The sequence below is a fragment of the Podarcis raffonei genome, chromosome 2 (genome assembly GCF_027172205.1).
Source record: "Podarcis raffonei isolate rPodRaf1 chromosome 2, rPodRaf1.pri, whole genome shotgun sequence".
NCBI lineage: Eukaryota > Metazoa > Chordata > Lepidosauria > Squamata > Lacertidae > Podarcis > Podarcis raffonei.
The window spans coordinates 52426826-52441854 of NC_070603.1; the positions used below are offsets into that span (position 1 = coordinate 52426826).

Below are 15029 nucleotides of genomic sequence, written 5' to 3' on the forward strand. Positions count from 1 at the left end.
TTACCATCAGTGGCATGGTCAAAAGTGGAGGTTCACGCACATCAGATAATGCATTGCCTTTCTGCTAGCTGAGAAAATCAAGAGCATTCTCTTCCTCTCAGGGTTTATTTTGCACATTCAGGCCTGAAGATTTATCTGAAAGTTGTCTATGAATGGGTCTTCTAGCCACCAATTCTTTCTGACTATTTTGGATCAGTCAAACATCATTGTGGTATTGTACACCTGCCCACCTAGCAGTTCGAAAGCACATCAAAGTGCAAGTAGATAAATAGGTACCGCTCTGGCGGGAAGGTAAATGGCGTTTCCGTGCGCTGCTCTGGTTCGCCAGAAGTGGCTTAGTCATGCTGGCCACATGACCCGGAAGCTGTCTGCAGACAAACGCCAGCTCCCTTGGCCTATAGAGCAAGGTGAGCGCACAACCCCAGAGTCGTATGCAACTGGACCTAATGGTCAGGGGTACCTTTACACTACAGTAAGTGAAAGTACCAAGTGAGGTACTTCTGGAATACTTTCTTCATTTCTAGGGTAACATTTGATGTGAGAGAAATCAACAGCAGAGGTGTTTTGCAGCTCACCCAATGGGAAATATTCTTTATTCCGACCTTTTCATGTTACCCTTGAAGCATGACTTTACTCATGCACCCTGTTTTGATCCTCCACATAAGGTGCAAAGCTTTCTTGTTTGTGCCAATGAACCATCAGTTCCATCTACCACCGAGGACAACTCAGCTGTTGTTTACACCATCACTGATAGAAGAAAGATATGAAAGGGCCATTGACCTTGTGTTAATTGTTGAATTTTGCTCAGATCACCGCAACTTTTGAGTCAGTTCTTGAATATATATAAACTAATCAGCAGCTTGAAGAAGGTTCAAAGGTTCTTATAATAGTATAAAGAATAATATACACAGGCCTGTGTGAGCCTTCTATGCTGGATTTTTGCCAAGGTTGTTACCATGCAATCATGAGAGAACCCTAGTTTTATAAATAAAGCTGACCATAAATTATTTGGAAAACAACTCTGAATTAACATTGCTCTATGGAAAAACACACAAACACAAAGATTTTTAATTGTGCAAAGAAGCCTTTTAAGATCATTAGAGATAAGATAGTGTTGACTACATCTGTGTTCTAGTAACCCCATTTTCACTGGAGGGAGAATATTTGAAAGGGAATTCAGTCCCTTAAGGATTACTGACTCACATAATTCATCAGTTTGCAAGCTTAGGTATGTCTGACTCTTATGTTTTCATCACAGGTGTCCCCCCCCCCTTTCCCAAATGTAATTTACCAAATGCAATGTTCAGTCACACTCTCCATAGAATATCATGTAATATGCATACAAACACACCCTGCAAGACAGTATGGTCACTTGAAATACACAATATTCCCTGATGTGTGCTGAGTCTCAAGTCAAAAGGGAAAAGTAGATCAAGTGGTTCTTATCTGGTAGATGATTCAACGTGTGCTTAAGTTCATCTGGAGTAGGAGGAGCACAATGTCAAATAAGCATACACCCACTCTTATAGCAGGTGGCGCTTCTCACTCAGGCACTAGCACTTTTGCAACTTCTGAACAAAATCTGATGTACATTGTAGGCTTGCCTTTCTTTTCTGGCTCTGCTTTGGCAAGACACACAGAACCTAAGCAGGCGAAAGCTTTCCTAACACGAAGAGCAATTACCGGGGCAACCTTCACTGTGAAGAGCTGGCCGATATGCTCAACAGCTCCTGTTTACTGGGAACAGTCCCTGTTGTCTTCTACCTGTTCAGAAAAAAGAGGGTTGTTACCCCTATTTTTACAAGTTGAGGAAATGTTGGGGATGCCTTAAAAATTTTTGTAGAACAAAGTTCTGACTCCTAGAGGTGCATCTTGACCCTAGAACCCCTTTGATGTAATTGTACGCCTGTGGATATGAAAAGCAAGAGGACAGCTGCCTTCCACTCCTCCACCTGATCATTTTTTTCAGATAGTAAATGTTGTTGGATGTGTTTACATCACAGCTATTCTGCAGCATGGACAACCAGCCCCACTATTATTACCTTTTAAAAAGATGTTAAATTTTCAGAGTCGTTTTACTAACACACCCTCCATTAGAAACTACAACAAGGGAGGCTATTGCAAGGTAAATTAATGAAGCTTACGGTGGGCTGAAAAGGGCCTTGTAGCAGTGGGGAATGGCAGGGATGGAGGTTCTCTGAAGGTATGGACTCCTCTCTCAAGGCCTCCTGATCTGACAGACTCTGGCTCAGGCCTGGTTATGATCCAGGGGCCTGGGATGGTCTTTAGCATCTCTGCTACTGTGATGGATCAGGATGGTTGCTCCTTGTTTGAATCATTTACTGGCTCCCTGTAATCACCTCATTTTTATGTACTGTAAAATAATATATTTAGTACTTTACCCCCTAGTGACCCATTTTTTGTTAGTCATGTCAGGTTTTATGATTTATGTGTGTACAATTTTGTAAGGAGAACATTAAAAAATATTTTTAAACCAAATAAAAAACCCTGCACACTAAAGACAGAGCACCACTAAATCTTTCATTCTAATGTGTTAAGTCTGTTACATGTAGGGAAACCTTGACACAAGTGATCATTTCATGAGTGAGAAAACACACACTCAAACACCCCTCAGCTGACACCCCCTGCTTTGTATATAATGCTAAATTATATACCGTTATGTATATGAAACTAATTATTTTTTGTAACCTGCCTTGGGACAGTTTTGTCCTGAAAGGTGGCATATAGAATTCAAAAAACAAACAAACATTTTAAAATGCAGCAGCAGCAGCAGCAACAAGAACCAAGATCCCACAAACACAAAACCATCTGCAATCTAAAGCAATACAGTCGATAATTCAGTCATGGTTCTTGTAGATTGGCTCTAAAATTTGGAATGCTTGATTGAGCAAGAGGAAGGTAACTTTACACAGGCCATAAATCAAAGCAAATTCCTTGAAAACGCTCTGACTTCAGATTAAAGTACCTAGTCATTGGGTTTTAGTCATACATACTGGCCTTCAGTGTTTCTGAGTCTCTCAAACATGAGGCATAGGTTCAGAATTCAGATACAGTCACATATTATCTATTTAAATTTAGAAAGTGATCAGGAAACTGAAATGTGTTGCTTTTCATTGCAGGAGGAATGAACAAAGTGCAGGAAAACAAGTTCTACATTACTAATTGTAATTCTCAGATTCAGCCCCTTTGGTTGCTTGACTCACTGCCTCAGATTCTTCATCTGTAAAATGGCATCTTCTGAGTAATAGTATGAGGATCATTTGGTAACATATGTTGAATGGTTTCTACAGTTATTAACATTACCACTTGCTGTATTTTCTTAATTGCAAGTAAAATATAATGTTTATTTCAGCTGAGATCATCAACGACAACTAGCTTCCTATGTACTGATCATGTTATCCTCACCTCATTTAAACCCTTGCTTTGCAAGCCCATTTTGGCACACTCTGGAATGAGCTAAGGAACTGCGCCCAGCTGGAACACAGTCAAATTCCTGTTTCTTATCTCATACTTTCTAGAAGATTCATGTTATTAAACAATGTGATGACAGGGGTCTTATCTCAGGGCAATAATGTCTTAATGCTTAGACAGGATAAAACATGGAGCATTGTCAATGTTCTGGCAGTCCTTTGGTGGGGTGGTGGGGTGTTGTTTTTAAAAGAATGTGACCTTTTAAAATATAGCCCCCCCCCATACATTGTGAAATGTCTGCCAGAAAACTCACCATGGGCCTCCCAAACGCAACTTCATTAATGTGTGTAGATGAGTAACATTAATCTTACAAGTAAACCAGGTTTATGTAACTCATTTAGTAAAGCAGCCCTCCCAAATGCTGGGAATTTTAGTTTGTTAAGGGGCTGGGAATTATATCTCTGTGGTGGCTCCAATGCCCAGCATTCTTTGGGGAGAGGAGAAATGTGCTTTAAATGTAGGCAGCCTTAGCAGAGCAAGTCTAGAGTCCTGAGGTGAAGTACCTATTAGGATTCTAGGCAGAAAAAAATATTAGTTGGGGAAGGGCTGTAGCTCAGTGGTAGAACCACCTGCTTTGCATGCAGAAGGTCTAATTCCCAACATCTCCTGGCAGGACCGGGAAAGATCTCTGCCTGAAATCCTGGAGAGCCATTGCCAGTCAGCATAGACAATGGTTTCCTAATAATAATAATAATAATAATAATAATAATAATAATAATAATAATTTTTTATTTATACCCCGCCCTCCCCAGCCAAGGCCGGGCTCAGAGCGGCTGAGGATGGGAATCTCTATGTTTGAATGCTATACCCAACAGAGGCTAGAGAAGGTGGCATCCTGACTCCAACTAAGGGGCAGGGGCAGATGTGATGCATGTACGTCTCTGTGTGAAGGGCAGCAGTTTTCAGTTTGAGGTAGAGAGGCTGAAAGTGTGTGCTGAGAGCTGGTTTTTCTCTGCAATCTGTGTTAGTGAACAGATCTGCCGCATTGTAGGAATGCCTGCTTCTTGCCTCCACTTACGTTCTGCTGCTTTTATTTGTAAATAAGGCAAATATGACAAATATACCATCTCATGCCTGGTAAACCTGGATAGTGCTTTCCCTGAAAATTTTCGCCACTTGAGGAAGCGGGGAAGTGCAAAAAAGAAGAAGAAAAAAAGCATATTTTCCCTCTTTCTCCTTTGCTATTACATGGTGTAGCTTAGAGTTCCCATACGCCCGGAACATATCCGTAATACTGCTGTCTCTAGCAGTGTCCAGGCGGAAATCATTAAAAATCATGTCCAGGCGGAAATTATTAAAAATGTCAGTGAAAATCCATGTCATTTTTGCTGATTTTCCATTAAAAAGATAGCTCAAAAACGGCTTTTCTGTCTGGATTTTCACTGTTTTAAATATGGCAGCCCTAGTGTAGCTAGATCAGTGGCCCTTGAGGAGGGGAGGCATTGACATGGGTAGGACCCACATGATCAGACCTGCCCATGTGATACAAACATCCCTACATTACTAGAACAGCATTACAGGGAGCAAGCTTCAGGGTAGTGACAACTTTAAAATATATGTATCAGCATTTCAATCGGCCTGCACTGTTGAAAAGGCTCCTTTTACCTTTATGGCTTAAAAATAAATTTAACTGTCTTTGAGGGTTAATTGGTATTATGATTAATGACTCCTTATTATCTCTTCTTGATGTGCTTGTGCAATATTATTTATGATGACTGAAGGTCAGAACAAATAAATAATTATCTGTCTAACCTTATTACAAGGTGAAATGTGGACAAACATTGTATTTCTTCCAGCCATTAGGGGTTAATTAGGACCCCTAATGGGTGACATAATATTTTGATCCAGTGTGGTATAATGGCTAGTGTGCTGGGTTGGGTTTTGAAGTGGGAACACACAGGTTCTGAGCACATAAATAGCATAGAAAAAAGCAACGGGTTTGAAAATTTACATTACATTGTGTTCTTTGCACTGATTACTTCCCAGGATCTGTAATCTGTTATCATTTCCCTTCTGTGCAGGATTGTGGTATAGTATGATTAAATTGATGTGATTCTTCCTGCACTTAAACCTGAAGAGTATCTGAAACAGGTAGAAAATGTGGACGGTACAGGATTCATTGGCTGGATTTTTGTAAACTGTTCTGAAGGTGTTTCATTTTCGAAGAATTGTTCACAAGTCAGTTACATTAAGAAATGTAGTTTAGTAGCTAAAGTTGCGATCTTATGAAAAATTATTTGAGATTAAGTCCCTCTTTTTTCCAGTGGAGGCTTCCATGAAGGGGTGCTGGAAGGCAATTTTCTATTATTCCTCCTTCCTTCTGCAGCCCTTGCCCCCCCCCCCGCCACCCCAGAGTACCATGTAGGCCTCTGTACCCATTAACACCACAAAGAAAACCTCCATAGCAATGAAATACATATCAACATTCTGCTATAGAATTTATGCATATCTTTTCAGAAGTTGGACCCACTGATTTAAATTGGATTAACTCCCAGGTAAGCATGTCTCGGGTCACAACCTGAGTAATAAAAAGAGGTTTAAAGACTGTCTCAAGGCAAATCTTAAAAAATGTAGTATAAACACTGACAACTGGGAAACACTGGCCTGCGAGCGCTCCAGTTGGAGAACAGCCTTTATCAAAGGTGTCATGGACTTAGAAGACACTCTAACTCAGGACGCAAGGGGAAAACGTGCTAAGAGGAAGGCACTCTTGGTAAATCCACACCGTGATCAACTCCTGCCCGGAAACCAATGTCCCCACTGTGGAAGGACATGTAGATCCAGAATTGGCCTCCACAGTCACTTACAGACTCATTGTTAAAACCGTGTTTATTGGAAGACAATCTTACTGGGCTACAGGAAGATGTTGTCCACTCTTTCACTCCGTGCATTTCAATATGTGTGAAAGTGCTGTGGCACTCATTCTAGGTTAACTGAAAATTTCAGTAAGACTGGGGTCACATAACACACCGGTGTCATTTAATGCATGCATCTAGCGCCTATTATTTATTCATTCATTTACTGCCAGTACAGCACTTGTATGCCACCTCTCGGGACTAGCCCTCCCAAGGCGCCTGACAGCTTATTTAAAACATAAAATCATTATTATACCAACGCGTGTTTACGCAGAATGCGTTCAACGACACTTATTCCTAAGGCACGTACGTAGTAGGATCGTGGCCTTCCTGTACAATCTTATAGGTCTACTCAGTTCGATGAGCGTTCAGTTATAGACTCACTGACAGGTAAGCGAGCATAGGAGCGCATTCTTAAATCACGGGCAAATTGCCCTCCGCTCTTTGCAGACACGTCCGCCTGCGCCCTTTAACCTGTTAAGTTCCCAGCCCTTAAAAGTTTGACGCGTGCATGCGGACGGAGGGTTCCCACCGCCTCGTGCCTAGATTTTAGGATCGCCGCCCCCGCCTCCCCCGCCTCTCGCTTCGCTCTGCCCCCAGCGCCCACCTGCCCGCCCCCTTTCCCTCCGCGGCGGAAGCGGCGCGTCGGCCGCTCTCCGGCGCCCAATGAGTTCTTGCTGCGCGTCCTCTGGCCTGGCCGGGCTGGGCCCGTCACTTCCTGCCCCCTGTAGCCGGCACGACCGAGCCTGAAATCCCAGGGAAGAGGAGGTGGAGGTGGCGGCCGTGGAGGCGGAGGAGGAGGAGGAAGAGGAGGGGGGCGGGGAGCAGGGAGGCTGAGCTGCGTTCGCCACCAACATGCCCTTTGATTTCAGGAGGTGAGTGCGGGCGGCGTCCCCAGAAAAGGGGTGTGTGAGAGAATGAATGGATGCATGCATGTGCAGGGAGAGCCTTTGCAGCAAGCGATGGGGGTGGGGGACCCATCCCACCCCGCACCCCCCAATATTAAGCTGGTGCAGCTGTCATCTTTCCCATCAGGATGTGGGGAGCGGGGCACGCACCACGGTCCCTCAGGTGCGGAGCGCCCCTCTGCGGTGCTCGGTGGACGGGGAAAGGAAAGCGGGTGGGGGGCATCCAATTTATGGGCCCATTTGGGCAGCTGTTCTACTATAAAAATCCATGAAAAAGGCTTAGCCTCGGGTTGTAGAACAAAGCCCACATCTCACTTCTCTTAAAATTATTCTGATCTTTAATCTAAGGGTAATAAAGAACCTTCTCTTCATGGGTGCCAGGCAGAGCAGGCCCCCACCACAGCCATAACCCTCTGATCCCTAGATTTCCTTTAAAAAAGGTGGGGGAAGCTGAGTTTCTAGCACTTGTGAGACCTGAGATATGAGGTAAAATGTATAGCTCTCAGATATGAGGCCAAATGTACTGTTCTTCTCTTTTTGTGTGTAATAGTCTGCCCCCACATTCAGTGTTTTGCTTTGTCCCACCCCCACCCCCCCAAAAACTTCTGTCAAATGCCCATGTTTCCCTCAAGTCCCTTCTGCCCTATGAATAGTGATTTCTGTACTTGAAGCATGAATGTGAGGTAGCAGTCACTGGGGCAGATCTGGCTTGGAGAAGGGTACGAAGTGGATTCACTTTGAGGCAAAAGAAGGTGATGGTGGGAGGCAGTGGTAAAAATTGAGTTTGATGAACAGGATGCTGTAGGCCAATAGAGTTGGCCCACTTATTCCTTCCCCCTTCTTAAAAGTGGCTCTCGAGCAAAACTGGGTGCTTCTTAGGGTCATAAAGGGTGCGCTGAGATGAGTGACTGACAGCACAATCCTATGCATGTCTACTCAGAAGTCTTAATGACTTCAGTAGGTATGTAGAAGTCAGAGTGAATTGAAAGGAATAGAAGTGGAAATGCCCAGGAGCTGGTTTGAGATGAGCTCTTTTAGTCCCCAAGATAAAAGCATGGTGACTCAAAGGAGAATAGTAATAAGGTGTGTGTCCTGGACACAGCTGGATAGAACAATAAGAGTTAAGGAGAGTAGGTACACAGGAAAGCTGAGATTTATTTCAATCACACACTCACAAATAGCATGCTGATTTCCCTTTCAACTGTCTGCCAAAGTAGTCTTTGCTGTTATATCAGATGCATTGGTTCCGTCATCAAACTGCTTATGATGCCAGCGAGGTGCCACACATTCCTTGGCATAAGTCTTTCATTCCCATCCCCAACAAATGATGTTCTGTCATTTGGCCCCTCTTTATATCAGCCTTTCTGCCTGTTTCCATAGTGCTATATGAGACTTGTGAACCCTTTTTTTAAAACAAGAGTTTGCTGCCATACCTTCTTTTCCTTCTGCCCCTGTTCATTCCAGCTAATGTAACATTTCTATTATGCATTGCAGTCTGAAAAAGACTATATGATTGCAAAACGGCATTTCCCTTAATCCTTACTATTTTCAGCCATTATCCCATTGTATTAGAAGATCCTCAAATGGATTGGTTGAAATTTGTTCTGTGCAAGCTGTGTTAATATGCAGCAGTGGGCGGGAACCTGTGGTCCCCTATAGATTTTACTGGACTACCACTCCCATCACCTCTTGACCAGCGGCATGCTGGTTGGGGCTGATGGAAGTTGGAGTCTGATAACATCTGGAGGGCTACAGGTCCTCCTCACCCCACACCCCATTTTACAGGATTGCAGGCTTTTAAATTGCACTTTTAAAATGCTTCTTCACTGAAACAGTTCTTCCTTTATTTTGGGGGGTAGATAGTTTGTAGTGCCTTTAAAAAGTTCTTTTTCTGCAACCGAGTGAGACAAGTGAATCTTGTTCTCTGGCTCTTCTGTTGGTAGGCATGCCTGAGAGAGCAGTTTCTGTTTGCTTGTCTAAAGGTGCTTGATGCCAAAGATTCCACAGCCAAGCTTGAAAACCTCATTTGCCCTCATAACATGGGGCAATGCAGTTCCCTGTGTACTTCCTTCCACCTGCGTCTTGAGAGGGTACCACCTCTGCATACATTTACTAGGTGTGCTTACATCTTTCCCTGAGGGGTGGGGAAACACAGGTGAGGATGTTGTCCTTATTAATGGAAACATACTATTATTATATAACACTTCAGATGCACCTGGTATTTTATGAGGTCCCTGCCCCAAGGCCTTATGACATAAGTTAACACACAAGCAGCAGGCATAAAGGGAGGGTGTGGTGGCCTGACGACTGGACATAGGGTGGTTGCATGCAAGGTGTAGTTTTGGAGGAACATGTAGGTGTGTAGAAGGTTAAGGATTTTCCAAACATATTATTATTATTATATAACATGTTACTCTTTCTCCATCAGATACTTCAAGGCACCTGGGTGTGTTGGGGAAAGAAATCTCAGGGTACAGTTGAATAATTCATGCCTCCTTAAACTGGCAATGGAAAAACACTTGTTCTCCACAACACAAACAGTGACCAGGAAACATGGGACAATGGCATATATTGTGCTTTTCTTGTCAGTAGAGCTACCTAATCTCTGCACTTGTTTGACTAACATATATTAAAATTTATTTGGGAAGCTGTCCAGGTACTAATGCTGCTTGTCATGCTCAGCAGGAATTATTATGCAAAGTATTTTGAATAGGAAGCATTATATTAAGAGTGTTTGTCTTTGAGTGATCCAGAATTTGTTCTGCTCCTGTTGACAAACATGAATACTTGAATGATAAGGAACGTTGTTTTATGTTCCCTTTATGCACTTTAAATGTGCTGGATTAGTTTGAAACGGATGCTTGGCTAAGGTTTCAGATACTCTTAGTGCTTTTCTTTAACTTGTGACTTAATTTCCCAATCTCAAATTCTTTGAAAAATAAACAAATCTTTCAGTTGCATTTGTATTTTTCCCTTTTATCTCAGTAGCCTAGAGCAGCAAGCATGGAAGGATTCAATTTCCCCCAAATTCACCAGTATAACTCCTACATAGAACTCTTCTGAATTGGAACCAGAAGTGAATAGGTAATCCATATGGTACAGAAAGCTCCCTTAAACTGAATCAGACTATTGGTCTCTCTTGTTCGGTCTTGGCTACTGCACACTGACTGGCAGCAGTTTCCCAGAATAGACAGGAATCTCTACCTGGAAATCCTGGGGATAGAACCTGAGGCTTTCTGCCTGTAGCTCATGCGTGCTTCCACAGAGCTACAGCACATAAATATCTCAGGTCACCCAACTCCTGCCAGTAGACAGGATGAAATTTCTGAACAGCCTTCAGGGGCTACCATTGGAGTGCATTGTATTAGTCAGGCCTACCTGGCTGATCACAGAGGCAACTAAGCCCCTTTTAGTCATAACCTCTTGCACTGCGCCAAAGGGCAGTCATTATTGCATGATTCTTCCTCCCCCTCCTGGTTCCAGACTTGTCCCTCCTGCCACCAATTTTCTTTTAATCTGTTAGATAGAGCTTCCTATTTAGTGCTTAGCTGCACAAACCTGTTCATGGAAGTAAGCTCTGCTGTATTCAGTGGGGTTTGTTGTTGTGAAATTGTGTGCAACATTGCTACTTTAGTTTACCTTTAGAGATGGCAAATATCTTGTTTCTTCCATGCTTGGTTACTTGGAAGTCAGGTGTTTTAAGCTGCCGCAAGAACCTTATTGCTACCTCATTTCTTTCATAAGTTGCCCAGAACGATATGTGGCCCGGAATGTAATATCTGTGTGCCTAAATAGTCCAGTTCTGTTCCCAGCAGCTAGACAAACAGTGAACATGCAGTAGAAATACTCCCCCACACTCCATAAATATCCCTCATTAAAGGAATAACCCGTCTGCAAATGCGCCAAGTAAAGAACCAGAGCTGCAAGCCTTAAGAGTGGAGTCTCTACACAGGCAACACTTAAGATGTGAATTTTAAATTACGTATTGATGTACTGGGGTGTGCAGTTTGCTTCTTCCTCCAATGTAGTCTTCTCCAACCTGCTACCTGCCAGATGTTTGGACTGTAGTTGTCAACTGCCTGAGCCAGTGCTGGACTGGGGTGATTGATGAGAGTTTTAAGTCCAGAATTTCTGGAGGGCACCAGGTTAGAGAAGGTGGCGTACGTGGATAGATAAGATTCCCTTTCCTGCCAATTACTATTACTTTCTGATAGCAGATTCCATGATGGCCTGCCTTTGAAATAATGGTTTTCTGCTCTGTGTTAGTTATTTGGTAGCTGACTCAGTGCTTCTTCCACTGCTTCTTTCTTGATTTTTTCCTCTGAGCCCCCCCCCGAAGGACCTTGACACGTAATCATTTGCTAGTGTATATAGATCTCATATAATTGGCTATTGGGGAAAATAAGTTTTTGACAGTGCAATCCTATACATGTCTATTCAGAATCAATCCTCATTTGTGTCCAGTGGGACCTATATTCATGGAAGTATGTTAAGTATTGAAATGTATAAGAAATGGCTTTTCTGGAGAACTGTATTCATCTACTGATTTGATAACTTGTACTGCTTGTTCTTCCCATAAGCCTTACATGGGCCGTGATAAAGCAGGGCAGTTTATGAGCAAAATTATGTACTAAATTGGTTCTGTAAAGATGTTTGTTTAGTCTTTCCATGTGGAACATAATGTTAGTCCTGAGGCTATGCGGCAGTAGGTGTATTTTTTATAATAAACAAGAGATAAGAGATATAGCCTGTGTAAACTCCTTGTTTAGTAAACCAACTGATATTAATGCTCTGACATTTTCTAGCACCTAGTAACAATGGTAAGTACCTGGCGGTCACTTATAAATGTAACTTCAGTCAGAGCAATTTCTGACCATTTACATCATCCAACAGGGATGGGGGGAACCTTTTCTAGCCCAAGGGCTGCATGCTAGTGATGGATGGGTTTAGAGGCAAAAGTGGGTGTGACCACAGATGTGACCCTTTAACCTTTTCCAGTAGACTTCATTCCAAGAAGTCTCTCCATCCTCTATTTGGGCGAGCAAGATGCACTGACACAGTTCAAGGGCACATTCCAGCCAGGTAAAAAGCACCTGAGGGCATGGAGGAGGGCTGGTGGGGGAGTGTGGAGGGGCTTCATTAGGCTTCTAGGCCTCAGGTTCCATACCTCTGCAAGGGCTTATGATGCTACGGCAGCTCTTTGTATGGGTACCCAAAGTCAAAAAGGATCTTATAGAGCTGGAAAGGGTGTGGAAAAGGACAGCCATAACTATCATGGGGTTGAAGCATCTAACCTGCGAAAAAAGGCTAAAGCACCTGAGGCGTCTTAGATCTGGAAAAAGATGGCTAAAGTTTCATCTATTCCCCCCACCCCCTTATTGGATGTCCCTATCCTGGGAGGTACATCCTACTCATCTGGTTTTAACTGACCATATTTTCTACTAAATATAGAACTGTAGAGTTGGAAGGGACCCCAAAAGTCATCTAGTCCAGCCCCCTGCAATGTAGGAGTATAACACAGAAAAGAATATAACACAGAAAGGAATATAACACAGAAAGTGGGGTGGGGGACTGTAAAGCTGTAATTCTCACTTTTGACATTACCACGTCTGTGATATCATTGTTCAAGTGCAACCTGCTTATGGTAGCATCTCCTGAACGTACGTAGTTAGGAGCGGTGGAAGCTGTGGGTGAAGGTGAGTGTGAATGATGAACAGATTATATATAGGCATCTGTGTTTGCTCATGGAAAATAGCAAAATGTGTATTAATGATGATCTTATCCATTGAACGGCAATGTGTAAGAATAATTTTGCAGTGACTGTGTTACTAATTTTACTTTGCTTCTAAAACGGTTTTCTAAACAGTTGCTTTGATTAGTGACCAGCACTCTGAGTTTGGTGAGCAAACTGGTGACCTGAGATAGCTTATTGGTAAAGGAACAGAAATTCATTACAAAGGTGCCAGTTTTAATGATGAAGAGAAGAAGCTTTTAATTTGCTTGCTCAAGTGTACAAGAAAGTCAAAATACATGAAATACAGTATATGCTAACTTTTTGGATTAAATTTAAAAATTTAGTTTTGTAGCTAGTAACACTTGTGTGTACTGGAAGTAGTGGATGAGAAACCATTTTACACTATCAGTGGGTTCTATAAAGGTCTCTACATTTGCATAAACCTAATGGAATTACTGTGATTCACTGCACATAAAACCTCGTATTTTAGCTCTTAAGTGAAAAGGATTTTTGGACTTTTGACTTGTTTTCCTTACCATTGGACCTAAGGCACATACTCTGAAATTAAAATTTGAGAGCCCTTATAAAATGTATTATATAAACTTATGTGACCCAGTTCTAATCTCAGGTTGATGTTAATTTGGCAAAAGCCTCTGTATAATAAAATAGAAATCTGGACTTGGTTAGGAAGTCTCTAGTAATTTTTTTGTGGCTGGTTAGTAAGAACTTAACAAGAGCAACTGTCTTTCTTCTTAGCTCTGCAAAATGTGGGTGACTATGGCTGGAAAATTGGGTTATAAATATGTCTGAAAGCCAGGTGTTGTGGTTGACTTGAGGTAATGCCGTATAAACATAAAATATTGTTCTATTCCACATGTGGTATTTTAGTGCCCAGACTTCACTGTGCGCAGTATGATTTAAATAGGGTTTGTGATGTCATCTGTCCTTATTAAGGAGATACTTAGAAATATTTTTGTAGCGCTTTCTCCTCATATAGTACATCCCAGAATGTTGTTGTATAACTCAGCATCTCCTCAATATCCTATCTTTACCAGAACTAAGCAGTACTTGGGTAAGTTGCTAAGGGAATATGTGACTGCTGAGAGAAAATGTTACCTAATGGGCCTTTTCTGCACTGGCCCTCCATTTGTCGAATGCTCTCCCCAGCGAGGTTTGTCTGGCGCCTTCATTATATATATTTTAGGCTACAGGCAAAACATTGCTCTTCAACCAAGGATTGGGATGATTACTATTCTATTACAGAGCATGCTAGACCACATGGGGCAGATTGTACTGCTGAAGGGTCCCTTTGTCCTTTTCAGCCAATACCAGGTATTTGATTGGGAAGGATTTCTAGTGGCAGTCAGTCATAAATGGCAGCTCACAGAACACAAAGTGAATTTGCTAATATGTGTGAATTGAGGGACAGTGGCTCACACAGTGTTAAAGGTATGGAAACTAGATAAACAATTGTGAATTTGGATTAAAAATTGCCTAGTTTCTAATAAAAAATACTTAAATTTTTTTAAATTGGATTTTAAATTGTAAATTTAAAAAATCTGATTTTAATGCAAACTGTTAGAAGTTTAATTTACAGTTTAATTCAAAACTGAATCAGTGGCACTCTTATCAAAACACACTGAATTAAAATCCTACTTTTCTCTTAAAAACAAACAAACAAAAACATAAAACCTCATACCATGGTGGGAAACATCATATATCATAATTATGACACAAAGATAATGTGTTAACCTTGATTGTGAGTTCCCCTGCTCCTGCCAGACGGGCTCTTTCCATTAAAGGAAGGGGCCCAAATTGGCAGAGACTTGTGCTGACAGCAGGCCTGTGGAGGATGGGTTTTCTTGACTTGACAGAGTAAGTCCGGCAGGCCCCTGGTAGGCCCCCCTCCCCGCTGCACCAGCTTAGCCATCTGAGGCCTGGGGCAGTTGTACCCCACTCTTGGCTGGCAGAAGAGAGGGAAATGTGATTTCCTGATTCCATACCCCGCTGCCAGTCTCAGCACAGCTCCCTATTCTGTCC

At 42.4% G+C, this 15029-nt stretch overlaps 1 protein-coding gene across 1 annotated transcript in view; it reads left to right on the plus strand.

Moving 5' to 3' along the window:
* Window positions 1–7098: 7098 nt before the first annotated feature.
* ERGIC1 (endoplasmic reticulum-golgi intermediate compartment 1) overlaps window positions 7099–15029 on the plus strand; it is a 78387-nt gene continuing 70456 nt past the window's right edge. Inside the window, exon 1 of the mRNA XM_053376617.1 lies at window positions 7099–7222. Within this exon, the coding sequence (XP_053232592.1) occupies window positions 7203–7222 (20 nt within the window). The 5' untranslated portion in view covers window positions 7099–7202. The remainder of the gene's footprint in view (window positions 7223–15029) is intronic.